Source organism: Heliangelus exortis (genome assembly GCF_036169615.1).
Source record: "Heliangelus exortis chromosome W unlocalized genomic scaffold, bHelExo1.hap1 SUPER_W_unloc_2, whole genome shotgun sequence".
Lineage (NCBI taxonomy): Eukaryota > Metazoa > Chordata > Aves > Apodiformes > Trochilidae > Heliangelus > Heliangelus exortis.
In genome coordinates, this window is record NW_027285919.1 from 649,126 (window position 1) to 667,140 (window position 18,015).

Genomic DNA, 18,015 nt, shown 5'->3' on the forward strand with positions numbered 1-18,015 from the left:
TGACTTCAGTGTGTGTCCCACTGGGTTCCTGGGGAGCCCCAGGGAGAGCTGGAGGGAGCCCCGAGAGAGTTGAGCAAGTGGCCAAGTCTGGCGCTGGTCCTGTGCTGCTGGGCCGGGCTCCTGAGCCTGAGAGAGCTGCTGGCAAGCAGAGAGTGCTGCAGAGAGAGAGCTCTGGGCAGGAGCAGCTCCTCTGCAGAGCGCAGCAGGGCTGAGGGCACTGCCTGCAGGCAGCAGGGCAGGGCAGAGAGAGGAGGCAGAGAGAGGAGAAAGGCAGCCTGGGCAGGGAGGAGAGCTGAGAGCTGCCTGGGCTGGGGGAGAGAGAAATCTTCCCAGCCTCTGCCATGGTGAGTCTCTGGCTGCAGGGCAGTGAAGCTGGGCTTCCTGGAGGGGGTCTTCCTTCTCCAGCTGGCAGCCTGGGCCACAGCTGTTGGGATCCTTGAGGAGGATTTTGGTGGGCAGGAGGAAAAGGTTTGGCAGAGCAGGGCTGTCCTGGAGCAGCGTCAGAGGGAGAGGCCATGGGGCTGCCTTCTGCTGGGGATGGCTGCAGGGGCTGAGGGGGTGTGTGCAGGCAGGGGTGGCCTTGGCTGTCCTTCAGAGCAGGGTCCTGCAGCCCAGGAGCTGTGTGCTGGGGCAGGGACTCTGCTGCCTGCCTGCCTGCCAGGGGCAGATCTCAGCCTTGTGACGTTTCTGTGGGACAACACTACTCTTGGATCCAAAATCATACCCAGATTTTTTCTGGGGGAGATTTTTATATGCACAGTGAGGGCACAGGTTCCTGCTGGGAAACCTGACTTTCCTCAGGCTGTATTACACTTTTCTCTGTCTTTTTAAGGTGGGAGGAAACCTCATCTGGGGAGGTGAGATCAGGGGCTGAGTCCCTACACCATCACCCTCCTGTGTGCTAGGAACCTCATCCAGTGCTTTCACCCTCCTATACCCTACACATACATCCAGCATCAGCTTCCCAGCTCCATCAGGGTCTGTGTGACAGCAGAGCCCTCAGCCAGCCCGTGGGGTCTGGGGTGTTGGGCACCTCCTCCTCCATCTGCTCACAGGAGAGCTGAAGTGCATCTGCCATGTGCTGCCATGTGCCCACCTCCCAGGTGTCCAGCTGTGCTCTGCCCTGGGAAGCTCTGGGCAGTGCAGTCTGAGTGAGGCTGGGCAGGGAGCTGACCTCCCTTCATCAGATGCCCTCATTCCATCCCTGGGCTGTCTCCTTGGGCTGTCTGTCCAAGCTGGGAGCTGCCTTCCAGGGGGCACAATGAGCCTCGTGAGTCCTGGGCTGGAAAAGGGGTGCTGAGATTTTGAGAAAGGGTCAGACACTGAGTGCTCTGAGCTGGGTCCCTCTGCTGTCAGCAGGGAGAGGCAGAGACACAGCCCAGCTCCCCCTTCTCTGCATGCAGCTGCAGGCAATGCTCTTTGCTCACTCTGTTCTGCCTGAGTGCTGCAGCAATGCTGAGGGGTTCTGATACCCAAGAACACTCCCCAGAGGAGATGGGGGGAGCTAGAAAAAACAAACCTCTCAAACTGCCTTCTGTTTTGCAGGCTCTTTTATGCAGAGAGCACAGAACATGCAAGACTTTGGCATCACCAATGATTGCATATGAATAATTTCTACTCTGATATTGGTCCCTGTCCCCACCATTCCCATGAAGCCCCCATTGCAGGGCTGGGAAAACTCCTTGGCAGCCAGAGGACAGAGTCCCTTCTGCAGACACAAATATCAACAAGCAGGGTTGTAGCCATGGTCTTTAGGGAAGAACTCCTAGAAAAGTGTCAGTAGGATGAAGATGGTGTATGGGAAAAGGGTCTCATTTTTCAGAGAATCGTCTCCTAAATTTTTGTTTTTCCTCCTCAAACAGCTCCCCATGCCTTTTAGAATCAGCAGATGTCCAACAGCAGCTCCATCAGGCAGTTCCTCCTCCTGGCATTTGCAGACAGGCGGGAGCTGCAGCTCTTGCACTTCTGGCTCTTCCTGGGCATCTACCTGGCTGCCCTCCTGGGCAACGGCCTCATCATCACCACCATCGCCTGTGACCACCACCTCCACACCCCCATGTACTTCTTCCTCCTCAACCTCTCCCTCCTCGACCTGGGATCCATCTCCACCACTCTGCCCAAAGCCATGGCCAATTCCCTCGGGGACAACACGGACATCTCCTATAAGGCATGTGCTGCACAGCTCTTTTTCTTTTTCGTCTTCATCACAGCTGAGTACTGTCTCCTGACCATCATGTCCTACGACCGCTCCGTGGCCATCTGCAAACCCCTGCACTACGGGACCCTCCTGGGCAGCAGAGCTTGTGTCCACACGGCAGCAGCTGCCTGGGGCACTGGGTTTCTCACTGCTCTGCTGCACACAGCCAATACATTTTCCCTGCCCCTCTGCCAGGGCAATGCCCTGGACCAGTTCTTCTGTGAAATCCCCCAGATCCTCAAGCTCTCCTGCTCACACTCCTACCTCAGGGAAATTTGGGTTGTGGTTATAGGTTGCTGTTTTGGATTTGGGTGTTTTGTTTTCATCGTGGTGTCCTATGTGTGGATCTTCAGGGCTGTGCTGAGGATCCCCTCTGAGCAGGGAAGGCACAAAGCCTTTTCCACGTGCCTCCCTCACCTGGCTGTGGTCTCCCTGTTCATCAGCACAGCCATCTTTGCCTACCTGAAGCCCCCCTCCATCTCCTCCCCATCCCTGGACTTGGCAATGGCAGTTCTGTACTTGGTGGTTCCCCCAGCAGTGAACCCCCTCATCTACAGCATGAGGAACCAAGAGCTCAAGGGTGCTGTGAAGAAACTCACAACAGGAATTTTTCTCAAGTAATAAAAAGCTCAATTTATCGTGCATGTAACTGATAATGTGTCTCATAGCATTAATGATGTGTCTTACAACAGACTCAGCCTGCTTTATGGAGCTGCTGGGGGTGGAGGTGTTTTCTCTCTTTTACACATCATAATGATGTGCACAAATAAATCTCATTGTTCATACCATTTCCTGTATCTTCCTTTCTGGTGTTAAACAAAGCTTTTTGGAAAAATATTTCAAATAACATCTTTGTTCTCTGGGAAGTTTATCAAATAAACGATCCAGCAGTGACTTCTTTACCTGATGTCCTTTTTCTGAGATTCCTCTGCTGTAAGGGTTGGATCCAGCCACACTTGGAGTTCTCTGAGAAGGAGTTTAGAAAGCAAGGGGGTTCACTCTGACTGATACCGAGGCCCTTCCTCATGCTTTTCCCTTATCTCTGAAAAAATCACTCCAACCCTGTCCTGGCTCCATTTCCACTGTGTTCTATAAATCAGTGCCTCAGATCCCTGTGTCAGCCACTCCAGTTGTAACCCCTTGATGTAAACACTTTGAAAATACAAAATATGTCTCTCGAATCAGTATTTTTTCTGCTCTTTTTAAAATATACCAAGTATCCTCAATTAACAGATTTTTCCCCAAACTTAACTAGCTTCTGTTTTATATCATGCTTGACAAGCTCCTAAAGATAAGACTGCTTATCCAGTCGCCTCCTGGTACACCGTCCAGACAAAGGTAATAAATTGAACAGGGTACCAAGGACTGAAAGATAACAATAAATAAAAGAGAAGTTCTTGAGATGGCAAAATCTGTGTTATTTCTAGCAAGTCTGTGTGCCAGTGATTTATGAAAAGACAGAACTCCTTCTGCTGTATAAAACTCCAAGAGAAAAAGGAGAAGCGCGCGGCTCTTCTCCCCCCCCCTCTCTTGGCACTTGGGCTTCAGCTACGGGACAGAGAAGCGGCAGGAGCGACAGACCCAAAGCACCCGACTACAGCCAGAGGCCAGGGCCGGCGGACGGTGATAACATCTTGATTACTCCCTCCTTCTTTTCTCTTCTTAATGACTCTTCTCTCCAAAGTAACTAATTGTATAAATCCCAAATAAATCCTTTTAACTTGTTAAAATCATAAAGCCTGGTTATTTTCGTAAATTCAAGCGTCGTCTATGAGTAGTGGCTGAATTTTCCTCGCAAACAAAATATAAATAATAACTCGGATCGTAACACCCCTACATACCCCTTCCACATAGTAACAGAACAATCCTTGACATCAAAGCCTATTAAGTCACAACTTCTATATTAAAATCACTTTTTCCCAATATCTTTGTCACATGACAAAAATCAGGATGACTGGGTCAGAAGTCCATTTTAGTGTTCAAGAGATGTCAGATCATGGAACAGACCCTCCTGGAAGCCATATCAAAATGTATGGGGGAGAGGGAGGTGGTCTGAGGAAGCCAACGCTGCTTCACAAAGGGCTCACTGAGCCTCACCACCCTCCTGGCCTTCTGCCATGGAGTAATTGCAGCAGTGGAGAAGGGAAGAGCTGCAGACATCATCTACCAAGACTTGATGTGATCCCCTACAACATTCTCATTGCTAAATTGGAGGGAGATGTGTTTGATGGATGGACAGTAGGATGAGCAAGGAAATGGCTGGATGACCTCATGCAGACAGTTCTGGTCAATGGATAAGGTTCAAGGGGAATGCCATTAATGAAGGATGTACCTTCTGATTGTAAATACACCTTCTAAATAGTAGTGGATGTCCTCAGTACTAATTAATATCTTCATTAGTGACAGGGATGGTAGGATCAAGTGAATCCTCATCAAGTTTGCAGATGACACCAAGCTCAGGGGCTGAGTTGATTCACTTGAGGGTAGGGATGACAACCAGAGGGACCTGGACAGGTTTGAGGACTAGGTCTGTGCAGACCTCATGAAGTTCAACAAGGCCAAGTGCAAGGTCTTGCTCCTGGGAGGAGGAAATCCCCACTGTCAGTAAAGTCTGGGAGATGAATGACTGAGAGCAGCCCTGCAGAGAAAGACTTGGGGATCCTAGTGGGTCAAAACTTTTATGACAGGGTAACCCACCTAGCTGATCAAGGGAAGCACGTGGATGTAATATTTCTGGACTTCAGGAAGGCTTTTGGTACTGTCTCTCATAGCATCCTCCTGGATAAAATGTCCATCATAGAGCTGGACAACCGTGCTATGTGATGGGTGAGCAACTGGCTCACAGGTGGAGCACAAAGAGTGACAGTGAATGAGGTCACATCAGGCTGGTGACCGGTCACTAGTGGGGTCCTGCAGGGCTCCATCCTTGGCCCAGTCCTCTTCAACATCTTCATCAATGACTTGGGTGCAGGACTGGAAGGAATCTGAAGCAAGTTTGTGGATGAGAGACCTCGGCAGGTTCGAGAGATGGGCAATCACCGGCACAGGAAAGAACAAGTGCTGAACCACAAGTTCAGCAAGTGCTGAATCACCAACCACAAGGGCAAGTGCTGAATTCTGCACCTGGGATGGGGCAACCCTGGTGGCAAGTACAGACTGGGGAACGAGTGGCTGGAGAGCAGAGAGGGTCCTGGGGGGTCCCAGTTGATGGCAAACTGGACATGTGGCAGTAGTGTGTCCTGGCAGCCAGGAGGGCCAACCGTGTCCTGGGGTGCATCAAGCACAGTGTCACCAGCCAGCCCAGGGAGGTGATTGTCCTGCTCTACTCTGCACTTGTGAGTACTGTGAGTACTCACAGTACTCTCACTGTGAGTACTGTGTGCAGTTTGGGCACCCAGTATAGGAAAGGCATCAAGGTGTTGGAGAGTGTCCAGAGAGCAAAAAGTATGGCAAAGGGTCTGGAAGGGATGACTTATGAGGAGCAGCTGAGGTCACTTTGACTGTTCATTTGGGAGAAAAGAAGGCTGAGGGGAGATCCCATTGCAGTCTGTGGATCCTCAGGAGGGGAAAAGATGGGTCTGGTTCTGATTTTTTCACACAGAAGGCAGTTGAGCAATGGAATAACTTCAGTGCTTCCAAGCAATGACCACTCCCCCAAGCAATGACCACTGACCCCAGAGACGTGGTCACAGCAGCAAGCCTGCCTGAGTTCAAGAATTGTTTGAATGATGTTCTCAGGCAAATGGTGTCATTCCTGGTGTACCCTTCACAGGACAGGAGTTGGACTTGATCGTCCTGATGGGTCCCTTCCAACTCAGCATATTCTATGATTGTATGATAACACATTTGGTATCAGCAAGAAAAGGAGACACATCTTCCTTGGTTGTGCATGATGGGAGGTTGAGGACCAATGGGCTTCAGCTGAAAAATAGGAGGAGAAAACTCAAAAACTTTCTCCTCATCAAGACACTCAGGCACATCTACCAGAGAGCTTGTGTCGTCTCAATCCTTCATGCTTTTCAAGAAGAAAATAGTAAAGGATTTAGCAACCTTCCCTTACTCCAAACCAACCCTGATGAGAGCAGGAGGTTGTCCTAGAGACCTCCTGATAGTCAGCCCTCTGATCATCTTTGTGGCCTCCTCTGGACTTGTTCTAACAGCTCCAGGTCCTTTTTGTGCTTGGGGCTCCAGAACTGGACCCAGCACTGCAGTGGGGTCTCAGCAGAGTGGAGCAGAGGAGCAGAATCTCCTCCCCTGACCTGCTGGCCACGCTGCTTTTTGTGTAGCTCAGGACATGCTTGGCTTCCTGGGCTGCCAGCACACCTTGCCAGCTGGTGCTGAGCTTCTCATCAACCAGCACCCCCAAGTCCTCCTCCTCCTCCTCAGGGCTGCTCTCAATCCATGCTCTGCCCAACCTGTATTTGTGCTGGGGATTTCCCCAAATGAGGTGCAGGACCTTGTGCTTGTCCTTGTTGAACCTCATGAAGTTTTCATGGGCCCAGCTCTCCATCCTGTTCCTTTGCCTGTACAATCTCTGGAAAGGTGACTTTAGAAATGGTCACTGTATCACCACCACCAGGAAAAACTTTCTCTTGAGGCTTTGAACTTGGTTTGCTCTTCTTCCCATCTTGGGGTAGCTGGGAGGTGGTGTACATTTTATGACATTATTGATCTTCACACCCCACTGTCCCCGGGAAGAATCCAGACCCACAAAGGTCAGTATGGGCTCTGCCTTCCCATTGCCTGGGGTTCAGAGAGTGATCTCACTGCTTCATAAAAATAATACAAAACAAAACTCATGGCTTTAGAGCCACCTTTACAGAGCATTTGACTCTGCTCTAACAAGGCCATGGGGAGCCTATGGCAGCAATGGCCCTCACTGGGGCCAATCAATGCTTCAAGGTACTTTCAGGATCCATTCTGACTTCATTCATCTCTCAGCACCTGAGGATCATGGACTCAGCACCAAACACACCCTGGGGCTCAGTGAAATACAGAGAGCACTAAAGGGCCATGGCTCTCCATGGGATATTCTTCACATCTTCAAGATTAGTACAGCTAATTGGAGAGGTTTTCATACTGCAGTTAAGAAGGAACATTTCATACTGTGATTAATGAAAACTGATTCCAGGTTTTTTTTTGTTTATTGTTTTGTTCTCCTGTAATATTTTAAAAGATGATCTCATGATTTTCATTTTAGAGAAGAGGTGATAGAAGTTCCCTGAGGGCTGACACCGTGTGGACAACTTTACTTCTCACCTCCCCAGCCCCACCATTCCTTTCATGCCCGTCCTGGGACTTCCATCCCTGGTCCTTGCATCAGACTTCTCCTCTCCTCTCTGCAGCTGGAGGTTACAGCTCCACTGCACCACCTCCCACCTGCTCTCCTCAGAGAACTGACTGCACATGGGCACAGCAGGAGTTTTCCTTTGTGCCAGCCAAGAAAAGTCAAACAGAGAAAGTGAAGAAGAATCTGATGGGAAATGGTTTAGAGAGACAGATGGGAAAAGAGAGATGTGATCATCATGAGAGAGGTGGCTAAAGAGACAATCAGGCTGCTGAAAGACAGGCGAGCTTTGAACAACCTGCTGCTCAAAGCAGCACCCAGGGGAGAGGCATCTGAATGAGCAAAGAGTAGGAGAAGGGGACAATTGGAGAGGAATGGGAATGGCCTTTGTCTGGACAGTCTGTGTCTGGAAAGGTGACTTTAGAAATGGTCACTGGATCACCACCACCAGGCAGAAGTGCACCAGGCACTCTGCACTTGGTATGTTCCTCACCCCTTTTTGGGGTAGTTGGGAGGTGTTCTGCATTTTTCCTACAGTTTTTATTGCTCATCATCATGCCCCATGGCCCCCAGAAGAATCCTGACCCACAAGTGAGGGATGGGCTCTGCCTTCCTATTGCCTGGGGTTCAGAGTTTGGCCTGACTGATCCATAAAATAAATAAATAAATAAATACATAAACAAAAAAATAAAGAAATACCTGTGGCTTCAGAGCCACCTTTACAGAACCTTTGTCTCCCTGCAATCATGGCCTCCAGTGACCTTCTCTAACAAGTTTCTGGGGAGGCTTTGCCAGTAACGGGACCCAAAGGGGCCAACCAATGCTTCAAAATGCTTCAAAATAATTTGGGTTTTTGTTTTGGCTTTAACTTTTAAAACCGTTTTTTTTTCAGTCTCCTGTCAGTACTCATGGGCTCAGTCTCTGGCACCAGGGGGCCCATTACAGTACTGAGCAGCCATGAGTCACCCTGTGGTGTTTTTAGTGTTCAAGACTTGCACAGCTACTTGAAGAGGTTCCAGAGTGGAGGAAGATTAAAAAGAGCATCAAAAATTTTTTTAAGTTCTGTTTTACTCTTTTAAATTTTAGAAATTTATATTCAACTGGTATTGGTGCAGAGGGTCTCTGAAAGAGGCCTGGACAGTGAGGAGAAACCTTTGAGATCCAACGCTTCATGGAGAACATTGTTCCTCACCTCCCCAAACACAACATTGCTCTCATTGGCTCCCTGGGAAGGCTCTGGGATAATTTGCCTCCACCACCTTGTCACCACCACCTTGTCACCACCCCCTTGTCAGTGCCACCACTTGTACCCTCCATCCAGCAGCTGCTGCTCGCTCAGCTCCCTCCTGTCCCCACGCTGCCACTTGATCCCCACTCACCCACCCACCCCGCATGGCACCAGCATCACCGGGGTCTCTGCGGGGAGCCCCGAGCGCTGGCAGCGATTGTCCTGTCACACAATGAGGGGATGGGGGCAGCGGCAGCGAGCCCGTTCCTGCCCTGCCTGTAGGACACCTTCCCTTAGGGGCAGGAGGAGCAATGCATGACAAGTGTCCCTTTCCAAAAGCCCGCAGCAGCCTCTCTTTCCTACGGCAGCTGCTTTCTGCACTGCCATCAAGAACGCCCTGCAGGCTGCACTTTGCATTTCCCCCTCAGAAAGGGAATGCTCCTTCTTGGCATCACCCAGCACGCACACAGTGTCCTGGCTTTGGAAGAAAACTCAACACAAAAAGGGGGGACACCCACTCCCACTGCCTCACTGGTGCCGGCCGTGCCCTCCGTGCCTCCCACCGGCCCTGGCCCCGCAGCGCTGGGTTTGCCCGGGGGCTCTGCAAGAGAAGAGGGGAAAGGGGGAGGTGGGAGCCAGTGAATCCAAATGAAAAGAGTCTCCAGCTGAGGCCAAGAAAAGGTCAGGCTGTCCCACCAGGCAGTGTTCTGGGGTGGGGGAGCAGCAGCACAGTACCAGGTGGAGGTGCTGAATGAGTGCCAGCTCCCAGCCAAGTGACAAGGGGTGGTGACAAGGTGGTGGTAGAAAGGTTGAGGTGGCAAATTGTCCCTGTCCCTCCTACGTCCTGTGTGTCTTTTCCTCCCATCACACTTGTTGTCTACAGGCTGCAGCTTGGTGTTACAGCTCCTTTGCACCAGCTCCCAACCCATCTCCCTTAGAGAACTGCTGCACTCAGGTACAGCAGGAGTTTCTTTTTTTGCAACTATAGAAATTTCAAGTAGAGAAAGTTTTTCCTACACAATAAAATACACTCTGCAAGTATCTGCTAGGAAGAAGTTACATCTAATGAGGTTACATTTCTACAAGGGATAATCTGATGAGAAATATTTTTGGTAGCTACACGAAGGAAGACATAAACATTATTAAAGTATTATGTAAGGGCTGCTGAAAGAGAGTTATTCCAGTCAGGGTCATTCCATACCATCAGATGTCACACTCAGGAGAGAAAGTGGAGTGAGTGTGCTGCAGAGTTTGACCACTGCTTGGGGATTGGTTGGAAATTCCTCGAAGGGTGTGAGGTCCAGATACAAACTTTACAGCCCAGGAAAGGTTCTAAAACAGGGATGTTTAGTGCAGCACTTGGCTGCTTGATCGTGGGTTATATGTGATGTAAGCATTGATGCTCTCTGCAAGCAGAATGGAGGGAGGGATACCTTATAACACACCCTGCACATGGCCTGTACAAGGGTGTTGGATGATAGCCACACACAGAAATTGCAGGAGCACCTCCAGGGGTGGGATGGATGCTTCTGATCCCATCCCTCGAATCATTCTTTCTCTGTGCTGGGGATATACAAATGACTCAGGACATTCCTCGTATCCTTGTTTGTTTTTCTGATTTTTGTTAAGCCTGTTTTCTTACTTTACTCAAGAAAGAATTGCACCTATAATTGGTAATCTCTCATTAAAAAAAAAAAAAACAAACAACTAAAAAAAAAGAAAAATCCAAACCAATAAACCAAAAAGGCTAAACTACAAACATGGAAAGGAGCAGCTCTTAAAAATATAAAATTAAAAATGATGATTAATTTGTTTTAACATGCTCTTGTCAGATCTGTTGTTATCTCAGCCCTTTGTACCCCACGTTGGGCCCAAATAAAGACTGTTGTGGTCGTTGCTATGGTTCAGAAAGGATTTTCACATCACTCTACTCTCAGCACTGAAAATGAGATACAAAACTGGGAAAGGCATGCAAAACTCCTGCAGCAAGATCTGTGCTGTGCATCAGCAGTATTCATAATATTGAGCTGGGCAAACAGGAGAGGTGGGCCCAGGTGAACCTTCTGAGGTTCAACAAGACCAAGTGCAGAGTGCAGCACCTGGATCAGAACAATCCTCACCATCAGGACAGGCTGGAGGATGAGGTTTTAGAAAGCAGCCCTGCGGAAAAGGACTTGGGGGTGCTGGTGGATGGAAAGCTGGACATGAGCCAACAGTGCACGCATGCAGAAGGCCAGAAGGGCAATCACATCCTGGGCTGCATCAAAAGAAGAGTGTCCAGCAGATTGAGAGAGGGGATTCTGCCACTTTGCTTTGGTAAAACCTCCCCTGGAGTACTGCATCCAGCTCTGGAGCCCCATATAGAGGAAGGACATGGACCTGATTGAGTGGATCCAGAGGAGAGATGAGGCAGCTAGGACACCTCTGTTAAGAAGACAGAGTGAGGGAGCTGGGGGTGTTCATCCTGGAGAAGAGAAGGCTCTGGCGAGACCATCCTGTACTGAAGGAACCCTACATGAATTCTGGAGAGGGATGGTTAGTAAGTGCTTACAGAGGTCCCTTAAACCCAAATTATTCCATGATTCTTTGTTTTTATAATCTTCAGCCACCTCAGTTACCATGGAGAGTTCCCAAAGATCTCCCGAGATGTGTTTTTGAGGCCCAAAGACCATGGATGTTGTCCAGAGACTGATGAGCCAAGGCTCGGTGCTGTAGAGGAGTATCCTGGGAGTGCCTGATGGGTGGGTTTGGGCATGGTGGAACTTTTCTTCAGAGAGGGAAACAGCTTGGGCAAGAAAGAATGGCCAAAAATGCAGCTGGGGATGCCTGGAGTGGAGAGCAGAAGAAAGAAATGTGAGCCCATGGGATGAAGGTCCAAATCTGCCCCTCCGTGCTCCTCCATGGGCTGCAGGGGACAGCTGCCCTCTCCCCACAGCCTGCAGGGGAACTTCTGGTCTGGCCCTTCCTTCAGTCACTGACCTTGGGGTCTTGTGGAGGGCTGGGAGCAGGCTTCCACCTCCTTCTCCATGGACATCTTGGGCATTTTCTGCCACAGGCATTCCATGGTCACCCAGGGCAGCTGCTGACTCCTGAGGGAGGTGCTCTCCCAGATATGGGCACCCCAGGTCTCCAAAGCCCTTATATACCCCCATGGTCACCATGGTCACCCCCATGACAATGTTGTCCAGGCACCAGACCCTGCATCACAAAGCCCTGGTGGTGGCTGTGGAGACTCCCAGGCCTGGAACTGGCTGGGAATGTGTCACAGAACAATGGAATCATGGAATGGGTTGGGTTGGAAGGGTTAAAGATCATCTAGTTCCAACCCAACCTATTCCATGATTCCATGATCCCACCCAACTGAAGCCAACCCTGCCCCTGTCCCCATGGAACTCACTTCTTAATCCCATCCACAGCATCAGCCTCACTCAGCAGTAGTGTCTCTTGGAGCTGCTCCAGGATGAGCTTCCCGTGCTCCTCCTGCTGCATGATCCTACAGATCATTCCCATGACCCTCCAGATCATTCTGAATCCCAGAATACCTCAGGCTGGAAGAGACCCCTGAGCATCTCCTTGTCTGAGTGCCCTGCTCAAGGCAGGCTGAACCAGATGAGGTTGCTCAAGGGCTTCCCCAGCATGGCTTCATCCACAAAGGGGATGAAAGTGCCTTTTGTCCCACCCCACATGGGAAGGGAAGAGAGGAAAAAGTGTCTTTCCGACAAAGACAGGAAAAAGTGTTGGCACAAGTTTTGGACACTGAGGCACCGTCACTGCTTGCCAGGAGGACTTTGGATCCCTGATGGCACTGTGACCCTCATCATCTCGTGAACTTCCCACCTCACAGAATACCTGAATACCAAAGGTATTGGTAGGATTGGTTTAACTTCCAGCCCTGAGAACTTTCCAAAGGGAAGGGTCTGATTTCCTTGCAGAGGAGCCCTCTGGATTTCCTCGCACTGGACTTAGTATTATCTCCCTTGGAGGCATGGGTTATTCAAGGGTTGGACTTGACCTCAGAGGTCCCTTCCAACCCAGACGATTCTAGGATTCTATGATAAAATTAGTCAAAATCTGAACTGGGGTCAAGATAATTAGGTGAAGTCATGTTGAGCCCAAAAATCACAGTTTAATGCTGGGCCGGCAATTAATCAAATTACAGATGCTCTCCATTAATGCCCCTCCCCTCCCTGATAAAGGAAGGGGAGAGGATAATGGAGAGAGACTTATGGGTTGGAAACTAAACTACACAGCTGTAATGAAACAGTAGTGATAAAAAGGAAAAATTACTAAATATATACAGATATAGAGGAAAATTGATACCATGTTCCTCCTCCCTCTCCCCCAAGAACTCTCACGTCACCACCGAGGCTGCAGGGCAGCCCTGGGAAAGTCCAGGCTGGAATTCTGGGAGCAGTTGGGAGCTGGAGGCAGGAACACAGAGATTCAGGCTGGCACGGATCAGGACCACAGGCAGAGGAAGGGATGGAATCCTCCCAGGATGCTGAAGCAAACAGGGGGAGGAGAAGGGAAGGGAGCATCACAAAGCCCTGGTGGTGGCTGTGGAGATGCCCAGGCCTGGAACTGGCTGGGACTGTGTCACAGAATCATGGAATGGGTTGGTTTGGAAGGGTTAAAGATCATCTAGTTCCAACCCAACCCATTCCAGGATTCCATGATTCCACCTAACTGAAGCCAACCCTGCCCCTGTCCCCATGGAACTCACTTCTTAATCCCCCCATGCCAGTATTGAAGGCCATATCATAATTGTGGTTCTTAAGCAGCTCTCACCAAGAATGAACCACAGAGCAAGACTAATCCCAGATAAAAGGCCACAGGTCACATACCCTGAATACCAAAAGTGCAGAATGATCTCTTTAATTTCCAACCCTGTGAAATTTCCAGAAAAATAGTTCAATTCCCACTCATCGGAGCCATCTGGGTACCCTTGCACTGAAGTTGAAATTCAAGGTATTCAGGCAAATCATAGAATCATAGAATCCTAGAATTGGCTGGGTTGGAAGGGACCTCAGAGCTCATCAGCTCCAACCCTTGCTCCACTCCCCCCGTGGTTCCCAGCCCATGGCACTGAGTGCCACATCCAGGCTCTTTTTAAATATCTCCAGGGACGGAGAATCCACCCCTTCCCTGGGCAGCCCATTCCAATGTCTGATCACCCTCTCCGTAAAGAAATTCTGTCTAATGTCCAACCTAAACCTCCCCTGGCACAACTTGAGACCTCTTGTGCCCTCTTGTCTTGCTGAGAGTTGCCTGGGAGCAGAGCCCAACCCCCTCGTGGCTCCAACCTCCTTTCAGGGAGTTGGAGAGAGTGATGAGGTCTCCCCTGAGCCTCCTCTTCTCCAGCCTGAACACCCCCAGCTCCCTCAGCCTCTCCTCATAGGATCTGTGCTGGATCCCTTCACCAGCCCAGTTGCCTCCTTTGGACCTGCTCCAGCACCTCAATCTCCTTCCTGAGCTGAGGGGCCCAGAACTGGACACAGGACTCAAGCTGTGGCCTCCCCAGGGCTGAGCACAGGGGCAGAATCCCTTCCCTGGACCTGCTGGCCACGCTGTTCCTGAGCCAGCCCAGGATGCCATTGGCCTTCTTGGCCACCTAGGCACACTGCTGGCTCCTCTTCAGCTTCCTGTCAGCAGCTGCAGCCCTGGCTGCCCTGCAGTGGGTGAGGATAGGGCTGGGCACCCTGCCTGGGGCACCAGGGCTCACCCTGTCCCTCCAGCATGCCAGGCTGGCACTGGAGCAGGACTGGAGCACAGAGGAGCCAAGGAACAGAAACCTGCTCTGACCCGGGGGTAACAGCATGAGCAGAGCTGTCTGCTTGCCCAAGGGAGACTGCTGGACACCCACAGCATCCTCAAGACTCTCCTGGTTCCTGGGTGTCCACATGTAGCCCCAGCTGGTCCCACTATTGCCCAGGTGCTGTAGGAGCCTGTCTACTACAGTGGGGCTCAGGTGGGCAGCACCTGAGTGTCACCATGAGGAGATCCACCAGGAGACCCCAAAATGATGCTCAGCTCACTGTGCCCCCTGACACAGGGCACCCCTATGCTGGGACAAAGCAGGTGGAGACCTCTGTGGCCAAGGATGCTGCTGCCACAAACACAGGGGAGGGCAGGCACAGGGATAAATTCATGTTGGAAAGGGATCTGTTTCAACTCTTTTTCCCCCAGGGATGACTTCCCCTCCACCAAGCAGCCCATGCCCCTGCCAGCAGCTATGGGAGCAAAGGCAGAAGCCAAGACCTTGTTCCTCCCGTAGCAGCTTTCACTCCACCTTGCTCAACCTGGACTTGCTAAAAGCCATTCAACCTGCCAGGCTTTGGCAGGATGGATTTTACCATCCACCAGAGTCAGTCTCCTGCAGCATCCTCTCCTTTCTTGACCTGCCTTGTTCCATGGCACACAAGCCAACACAGCTCCAATACCAGCACAGCACAACCCCACAGCACCGTGTCTGGTGGGGATGCAACCACCACGCGCTGCCTTGGACCATCTCCTGAGGCCCCAGAGAGTTGGACACAAGTCCAGGGCCAAGGTTAAGGACATCCAGGAGCAGTGCTTACTTCTTTACTGTACCCCTCAATGTATCCTCACCAGTACTGAGGGGCTGTTTTTCACAGCTTCAGCCACTGACTGCATTCTCCAGCACTAAAGGTGCAGTGAAGAAGAGGCCTTTGAAGACTGCTGTAGCTGGAAGGGAACCTAGCAATTATTTTTAAAACCTTGAAAACACTAATTTCATCAGCTTAAAAAAGTAAATTCTTCCTACCCTATGTCTCATATTTTGTTTTTCTTTCTTCTTCTAAACAGCTTTCCCCTTTTCTCCATCCTATGCCTTTCCACTTAAACACTGTACACTGGTAAGGATGAAAGCAGGACCCCAAAACTATTTTTTTCTTCATTTCCAATTTTGTCAACATGGAAACACAAGAAATAGGCTCTCCCAGACTTTTTAAATTTTTTTTTATTTTCATTTAATGAAAGGCACTGTAGCAAGGGAACCATAACTGAGCAGCTGTGTTTTCACGTCCTTGCCACACAGCCATGTCTCACTCTTTGGCATCATCAGTGGGAAATCACCCACTGCATCTGGCATTTGCTGCCCCAAAGGGTCTTGCTGGTGACATGGTGACACCAGGCTGGCTGTGATCACGTGGAGCCCCTGTGTTGTCCAGAACAGAAACCTGTCCCAAGCCCCACGCAGCAGCAGCACGGGTCTGCTGGCCCAAGGGGTGTCCGTGGACGACCACGGCTCCCAAAACTCCTCCTGGCTCCTGGGAGTCAACAGGCAGCCACACTGCAGCTCCTCTGGCCAAGGTGCCCTTCTGCCCCAGTGTTCCCTGAGGAGCAACCCCGGGGTGATGGGCTGCAGGCCCCCCTGCTCCCCAGGGCCCCCACAAGCTCCACTCCCCTCAGTCCCCCTGCTTCCCCTGGTCCCCCACAGGCTCTGCTCCCCCACAGATCCTATGAGGAGAGGCTGAGGGAGCTGGGGGTGTTGAGGCTGGAGAAGAGGAGGCTCAGGGGAGACCTCATCACTCTCTACAACTCCCTGAAAGGAGGTTGGAGCCACGAGGGGGTTGGGCTCTGCTCCCAGGCAACTCTCAGCAAGACAAGAGGGCACAAGAGGTCTCAAGTTGTGCCAGGGGAGGTTTAGGTTGGACATTAGACAGAATTTCTTTACGGAGAGGGTGATCAGGCATTGGAATGGGCTGCCCAGGGAAGGGGTGGATTCTCCATCCCTGGAGATATTTAAAAAGAGCCTGGATGTGGCACTCAGTGCCATGGGCTGGGAACCACGGGGGGAGTGGATCAAGGGTTGGACTTGATGAGCTCTGAGGTCCCTTCCAACCCAGCCCATTCTATGATTCTGTGATTCTATGATTCTATGATTCCATGATTCTATGGGCAGGATGCTGCCGAAGCTCCCGAGTGGGGACTCTGGGGGCTGCCACATTCTCCTCACCACCCATGGCCACACGTGGGATGGGTTAAGGAGGAGGAGTGGCAGGGGTCTGCAGGGGCATGGCAGCCCCAGCATGGGTTGGGTCTCCCCCAGCAAGTCAAAGCATTCTGATGAAGATTCCCCATTTTCAAGGAGTCACATGGATTAAGACAATGGGTAATGGGCACAGCTTGCTCCTGGGAAGATTCCAGGTGGACAAGAGGAAAATTTTGCACTGGCAGGACAGTGGAACATTGGAATGGTCTCCCAGGGGAAGTGGTGGATTCTCCCACTGGGGACAGTTTTAAGTCTCAGCCCAACAGCACGCTGAGACATCTCATCTAAACTGCAGTATTACCTAGAGGGCTTGGACCAGAGGATCCTTGAGCTCCCTTCCAACCTGACATTCCGTGATTCCATTCTTCCCCACCAGCATCTTCTGGAACACCTTCCAACAGCAGCTGGGGAAGGGTTGTTGGGATGGTTACATCATAATCCTAGAACCATGACAGGGTGTGGTTTGGAAGGGACCAATTGAAGCCCAAAAGGCCCAATAAAACTGTTTAGAGACAGCCTTTAAACAGCAAAGGTATTTATTTGCGGATCTGGGGAACTCCCAGCTCTGGCTGGACAAAGAGTTCCAAGGGTTAAGGGAAAGGGTTGGGGTATTTATACATTAAAAGGGGAGGTTACATCATCCTTACATACATATTCATGGGATAGCAACATGTAATCATAATATTTAAAACAGGAAGAGTCTGGGTGAAGTCTGGGCGGAGTCATCTTTTGGGGATATGTTTCAGGGTCTTTGGGGGTCTTCAGATGAAGTAACGAGGTCTTCCTCAGGGTTGAACTTTTTACCTTTCTTGCTTTCAATGACTTCATCCTCTTGTTAATTGGACACTTGCAATTATCTTCCCCTTATCTGCTGGTAATGGCAGCCTCACCTGTCTTCCGTGCAGATGTTTACACTCCCCCAGTGCCCAGCTAATCTTGGCGGTGCCAAGATTTATACTTATAACTATCTCCAAGACAAAAGTTAATCCTTTTTGGGTCTTGACCTGTCTCAGCTGCTTTGTTCACTTCTTTTCTCAGTTTAACCCTGAATTCTACTAGTTATGAATACAAAGATATCACAAGTTTTAATTCTACATAAAGTAAATTCACACATACAGCTTGGCCTGCTCTCCTCTCCTTACAGGAGTTCATCCTGTCAGGATCTTTTCTCTCTTTCACTCTGAAGGGACCTGGCCATCCCAGCAACCACACAGTCCAGCAGGAGCCAGGAGAGCAGTAAGGAGGGCAGCATGGGCAAAGCCCTGAGCCGGCCAGGCTGTTTGTGCTGG

At 50.6% G+C, this 18,015-nt stretch overlaps 1 protein-coding gene across 1 annotated transcript; it reads left to right on the forward strand.

Annotated features, from left to right (window-relative positions):
• The first annotated feature begins 1,865 nt into the window (after positions 1 to 1,865).
• On the forward strand, positions 1,866 to 2,818 carry LOC139790606 (olfactory receptor 14J1-like). Its single transcript, XM_071732480.1, has one exon. It carries the CDS (start codon positions 1,889 to 1,891, stop codon positions 2,816 to 2,818), a length of 930 nt encoding a protein of 309 aa, XP_071588581.1. The 5' UTR covers positions 1,866 to 1,888.
• Positions 2,819 to 18,015: the final 15,197 nt, after the last annotated feature.

Coding starts and splice junctions, on each gene's coding strand:
- LOC139790606 (XM_071732480.1), top strand. CDS start 1,889: ATGTCCAACAGCAGCTCCATCAGGCAGTTCCTCCTCCTGGCATTTGCA.